Source organism: Coregonus lavaretus (genome assembly GCF_964263955.1).
Source record: "Coregonus lavaretus genome assembly, chromosome: 23".
NCBI classification, from domain to species: domain Eukaryota; kingdom Metazoa; phylum Chordata; class Actinopteri; order Salmoniformes; family Salmonidae; genus Coregonus; species Coregonus lavaretus.
In genome coordinates, this window is record NC_140010.1 from 30,778,050 (window position 1) to 30,784,655 (window position 6,606).

General features: G+C 40.8%; 1 protein-coding gene across 1 annotated transcript in view; it reads right to left on the minus strand.

Moving 5' to 3' along the window:
- Nucleotides 1-6,493, minus strand: part of LOC311098962 (xenotropic and polytropic retrovirus receptor 1 homolog) — a 44,246-nt gene extending 37,753 nt beyond the window's left edge. Inside the window, exon 1 of the mRNA XM_084139531.1 lies at nucleotides 6,015-6,493. Within this exon, the coding sequence (XP_083995657.1) occupies nucleotides 6,015-6,083 (69 nt within the window). The 5' untranslated portion in view covers nucleotides 6,084-6,493. The remainder of the gene's footprint in view (nucleotides 1-6,014) is intronic.
- Between the last annotated feature and the right edge of the window lie 113 nt (nucleotides 6,494-6,606).

The window sequence follows — 6,606 nt, forward strand, 5'->3', positions numbered from 1 at the left end:
TGGATTTTTTTCACTCATTTTGTCTGTCATAGTTGACGTGTACCTATGATGAATATTACAGGCCTCTCTCATCTTTTTAAGTGGGAGAACTTGCACAATTGGTGGCTGACTAAATACTTTTTCCCCCACTATATGAACACAAAAACAAAATTTTGAACTCTTATTATGGTGGTGATTTGACAAAATTACTATCATGGTCTTGAATTGGACTTGCATTTTTCTGGTCTCGGTCTTGACTCGGTCTCCGACCCCTTGTCCCCCTCCCGGTCAAAGGTCTTGAACCAGGATCTCTAGTGGCACAGCTAGCACTGCGATGCAGTGCCTTAGACCACCGCGCCACTCAGGAGTTACTCGCTAGCTAGGGGTTCATCCTAGTAGGCAGGGCAAACCCATTTAGGTGATTTCTGGTATATCATAAAAACAAATCAATCGCAGCATGTGTTTGGACTCATTCAGCAGATTTGACCTGATGAAGTACAATACCATGGAAATTAATGTTGAAAGTTACATTTATATTCCTAAAATGTAAGTTGAAAATGATGCTGTCGCTGCTTCCTTTTTTAAACAAGCGGAAATAAAGTGGAAATAAATCACTAATATCGATTAGTGGGGAGATCAAGTGGAAACTGGAGATCTTTTTTACATCACTGGTTAGAGAACAACCTCCAGAAGACAGTCAGGTACAGTGAGGGAAAAAAGTTTTTGATCCCCTGCTGATTTTGTATGTTTGCCCACTGAAAAAGACATGATCAGTCTATAATTTTAATGGTAGGTTTATTTGAACAGTGAGAGACAGAATAACAACAAAGAAATCCAGAAAAACGCATGTCAAAAACGTTATAAATTGATTTGAATTTTAATGAGGGAAATAAGTATTTGACCCCTCTGCAAAACATGACTTAGTACTTGGTGGCAAAACCCTTGTTGGCAATCACAGAGGTCAGATGTTTCTTGTAGTTGGCCACCAGGTTTGCACACATCTCAGGAGGGATTTTGTTCCACTCCTATTTGCAGATCTTCTCCAAGTCATTAAGGTTTCGAGGCAGTCGTTTGGCAACTCGAACCTCCCATTTCTATGGGATTAAGGTCTGGAGACTGGCTAGGCTACTCCAGGACCTTAATGTGCTTCTTCTTGAGCCACTCCTTTGTTGCCTTGGCCGTGTGTTTTGGGTCATTGTCATGCTGGAATACCCATCCACGACCCATTTTCAATGCCCTGGCTGAGGGAAGGAGGTTCTCACCCAAGATTTGACGGTACATGGCCCCGTCCATCGTCCCTTTGATGCGGTGAAGTTGTCCTGTCCCTTTAGCAGAAAAACACCCCCAAAGCATAATGTTTCCACCTCCTTGTTTGACGGTGGTGATGGTGTTCTTGGGGTCATAGGCAGCATTCCTCCTCCTCCAAACACAGCGAGTTGAGTTGATGCCAAAGAGCTTGATTTTGGTCTCATATGACCACAACACTTTCATCCAGTTCTCCTCTGAATCATTCCGATGTTCATTGGCAAACTTCAGACGGGCCTGTATATGTGCTTTCTTGAGCAGGGGGACCTTGCGGGCGCTGCAGGATTTCAGTCCTTCATGGCGTAGTGTGTTACCAATTGTTTTCTTGGTGACTATGGTCCCAGCTGCCTTGAGATCATTGACAAGATCCTTCCGTGTAGTTCTGGGCTGATTCCTCACCGTTCTCATGATCATTGCAACTCCACGAGGTGAGATCTTGCATGGAGCCCCAGGCCGATTGACAGTTATTTTGTGTTTCTTCCATTTGCGAATAATCGCACCAACTGTTGTCACCTTCCTTCTCACCAAGCTGCTTGGCGATGGTCTTGTAGCCCATTCCAGCCTTGTGTAGGTCTACAATCTTGTCCCTGACATCCTTGGAGAGCTCTTTGGTCCTGGCCATGGTGGAGAGTTTGGAATCTGATTGATTGATTGCTTCTGTGGACAGGTGTCTTTTATACAGGTAACAAGCTGAGATTAGGAGCACTCCCTTTAAGAGTGTGCTCCTAATCTCAGCTCGTTACCTGTATAAAAGACACCTGGGAGCCAGAAATCTTTCTGATTGAGAGAGGGTCAAATACTTATTTCCCTCATTAAAATGCAAATCAATTTATAACATTTTTGACATGCGTTTTTTATGATTTTTTTGTTGTTATTCTGTCTCTCACTGTTCAAATAAACTTACCATTAAAATTATAGACTGATCATTTCTTTGTCAGTGGGCAAACGTACAAAATCAGAAGGGGATCAAATACTTTCTTCCCTCACTGTACATTTTGGAGTGATACATTTTGAATTGGGGGTCACCAAAACTGAAAGAAAAACACAATAGTTATTTGTTAATCACTCATATCGATATCACATTGAAAACAATTGCATGAGAGGGGGAGATGAGGTTGCACGTCCTGTTAAAACTAACACAGCTCCAAAAACCACACGAAATCTGGGAATAATGTGTACATCACTAGGTAGAGGACAATTTGTAGAAGACAGCTTGCTACATTTTGAAGTGTTGCATTTTGATTCAAGTGGGTCACCAACGCTGTAAGTGTAACACATCACTTTTTTTGTTCATCACTTCCATCGATATCATGCTGAAATCAATAGAACAGGGGGCAAACGTTTGGTATGTAGCGCAGTTTAAACTAACACTATTCAAAGGCCACACGGAAACTTGGAATACATGGTTGGTTAGATGAGAACTTATAGAATGCTTATATCTATATTTTGGAAAGTCGGATGTTGATTTCGGGAGGCTGCCATCACGGAAAAGGGAACAGAACACTTTTTGTGTTAGTTAACTTAAACGAATCATGACGCGGCATAGGATATCAACAATGACAACAGTTGGTTGCTATTTAAGGGTGCAATATGCAGAAGTCACTCTGTCATTTCCTGGTTGCTAAAATTCAGTTTATAGTGCATTCTGAAAGTATTCAGACCCCTTGACTTTTTCCACATTTTGTTATGTTACAGACTTATTCTAAAATTGATTAAATTGTTAGTTTTTTCCTCAAAGGGAAGGGGTCTGAATACTTTCTGAATGCACTGTATGTGACAAAACAAGCAATCCATAGTGTAGTGAATCATTGTATCTAAACTGATGTGAAATATCTTTTCAATAAACAACAATATTGTATTTTCTGTTTTTTGAAGCTGGTGTACAAAACCGAAAGTAAAAGACGCAAAAACGAAATGTAAGAATGGGAAGCATAGAAATAGCGCACATAGACCTCATCTACCACTTATTAGACTTGCTTTCAATGAGAATAACAGATATATAACTTAGATCTATAATTCTGTGAATTTGGTCGGGTTGCCTAAAAAGTTACATAATGCAGCTTTAAGTGATGGTTTCACTGTCAAATCCATGTATTGGTGTGTGGTCAGCAACTTTTATAGAGAGACCGCCCTGATTCTCACAGACACAGGAGTTTGTCTCTTCTGCTGGTGTGAAGCGGGATGTGAAATCTGACACCGCTTGAAGCTGGGATGTCCCTCCTACCATTTCATTCGCTCTTCCGACTGTCCATCAACTCCTGGCTGAACCCTACATCACAGCTACTAACAACGCATATGCCTGGTATCCTTACATCTTAACGCAGCAGGAGAGAGTAGTTCCGTCACTGTAGCACATTCAGAAATCTAAAATATTTCATAGTTTTGAAACAAAAAACACTGTTTGTCATAGACGGACAAGATGAAAGGCGAGTTCCTAACGAGTTCAGGAAGCCAAGCTAGAGCTATGTGAGACGTTCACAGCAATGGGGGGCATACGTTTTGATCCAGAGACCTTTAGAATAAATATGTATTTTACAGTTATAAGGAAGGTGAAATCTTATAGTTAGTCATTTTATAAATTTATTATACTTTATTTAGAAAAAATATAACTCATTTTAAGCCTTACTCATACAGTTTTGTTGAATAGGAAATACATAATCAAATATTTGTACTGTGTCCTTGAGCTTGTATCCTCAAAAGTGACTACACCTCAGCAATTTATAACAATTCTTACCAGAAAGGTGAGATTTTAACCTTTCTTGGAGTATGCAGCATTACTAGTTATTGTTTACGGCACGCTCATGATAAATCATTACTTTGGGGGATTCTGTAGATAACATTTTCGGTTACATTTAGTTACATTTCAGAGGTTAACTCCGCATTCTTAGTCCTGTGTATCCCAGCGTGTGACAAAATCAATGGTACAAAACCAAAGATATTGATCTGTCTCTCCCTCCCCTCCCGGAGGACCTGAGCCCTAGGACCATGCCTCTGGACTACCTGGCCTGATGACGCCTTGCTGTCCCCAGTCCACCTGGTCGTGCTGCTCCTCCAGTTTCAACTCTTCTGCCTGCGGCTATGGAACCCTGACCTGTTTCACCGGACGTGCTACCTTGTCCCAGACCTGCTGTTTTCAACTCTCTCCCTCTACCGCACCTGCTATTTCAACCTCTAAATGCCCGGCTATGAAAAGCCAAGTGACATTTACTCCTGATGTACTGACCTGTTGCAACCTCTACAACCACTGTGATTATTATTTGACCCTACTGGTCATCTATGAACATTTGAACATCTTGGAGAAAAATCTGGCCTTTATGGCCATGTACTATTAGAATCTCCACCCAGCATAGCCAGAAGGGGAATGGCCACCCCTCGGAGCCTGGTTCCTCTCTAGGTTTCTTCCTAGGTTTCTGCCTTTCTAGGGAGTTTTTCCTAGCCACTGTGCTTCTACATCTGCATTGGTTGCTGTTTGGGGTTTTAGGCTGGGTTTCTGTATAGCACTTTGTGACATCTGCTGATGTAAAAAGGGCTTTATAAATAAATGTGATTGATTGATTATGTCATTGATTATTTACATTTACGTCATTTAGCAGACGCTCTTATCCAGAGCAACTTAATACTAACATCACCATGCTGAGGTAAAAAGGATGTGTAATTCCTCTAAATGTTATGGGGTGAAAAAGCAAGTTTGTGTAAGGTAGTAGCACAAACTGTCAACATTAGGGAAGTTAGCCCAATATACAATACTTTAATATGGCAAAATAATTCAACATGTCAATTTAAAGGTGCAATATGCAGAAATTGTTAAAATTCTAATAGTTCGCCTAATTTCAGTTTATGTGACAAAACAAGCAATCTATAATGTAGAGAATCATTGTACCATCTAAACGCTGTGAAATATATTTTAAATTGTATCTTCCGCTGTTTGAAGCTGGTGTACAAAAGCGAAAGCAAAAGATGCGAAAACGAAATTTAAGAAGGGAAGCATAGAAATAGCGCACATCTACCGATTCTTAGATTTTCTTTCTTAGATTTTCTTTCAATGAGAATGACAGATCTATAGCTAACATTTCTATGGGAATTTCGTCGGTTGCCCAAAAAGTTACATATTGCAGCTTTAAGATGATAGTATATGTTGCCCACTCACAAACTATTGCAACAATGACATCTATTTCTCACTATATTTCTTAACCATTTAGAGGGTTTAAAAATGCTCTCAAACACAATTTAACCAGGCGCTCTAGACTAGTCTAGAGCATCTATACTGTCTGTGCAGAAACCTGAACGTCTGAAGTCTCTAATCCTAGCCGATTAAACTCAACTCCACGATTTACGATGGAGTTGAGCCGCGACTAGTGTGGGCGGACTGGAGCACCGATGTCTCATTAAATTAGGTTTTTATCAAAAACTACTGATTTCAGCACCCAAATAGCCTGCAATTACAAACGAGATTGTTCTGTGTACTAGCAGGCTATTCATTGGGTGCTGAAATCAGTCGTTTTTCGTAAATCGTTGAGTTTAGTCCGCAAAGGTTCAGCCGAAACTATTTGTGATACTGGCTAGCTGGTTAGCGAGATAATTTAGCAAGCTAACCCGTTTTACTAGTTGGGTTGGCTATAAAAAATCAAGCTCCATTAAGAAAATCCCCTTTGGCAGCTACTGTAGATAGCATAATTTAGCTAGCTGCGCGAGCCAAAAAGCAAGCCAGCTAACGTTAGCTAGCTATTTACCTCATACTGGATGTATTGTTTTCTCCATTCAGGAGTGATGTGCGCCGAAAGGTGCTCCGTGAATTTCATCCTTCCTCAGCGGTTCCCCTCCCGGGGTTTCGACGATGAAATACTTGCTGTCAGATGACTTTCTTTGTGATGGATGGATATCATACAGCTAGCTAAAATGAAGCCAGCATGGACGATGTGACAATCACCACTGAACAATGTTTGTCATCCAGATTATGACTGTGCTGGCTGCTCGGTCCAAGAACCCCTTTTCCTCCGTCTCACATTATGGTCGGAGAACGTTGGCGGGACAGCCCCGAAACATTACTGCAAGATGATGCTCCTCTCCTCCTTTATCTTAACTATGTTGTCACTATAATAAAATGTTATTTCGCCTTTAGTTATTACTTAGACAATATTGTTTTTGTGGTTACACAGCTCTAGCCTCTTGTTCTGTAAAGTCGTTCAGTCGCCATCATTGAGCAGAAAGTGACGTGCTTGTGTCGTCACCACTCATAGAATGCACAAAATCAGGCGTGTATTCATTACGCCGATTCTGTTGCAAAACTTTTTGTCTGTTGTAAAACGTATTGCAACAGAAACC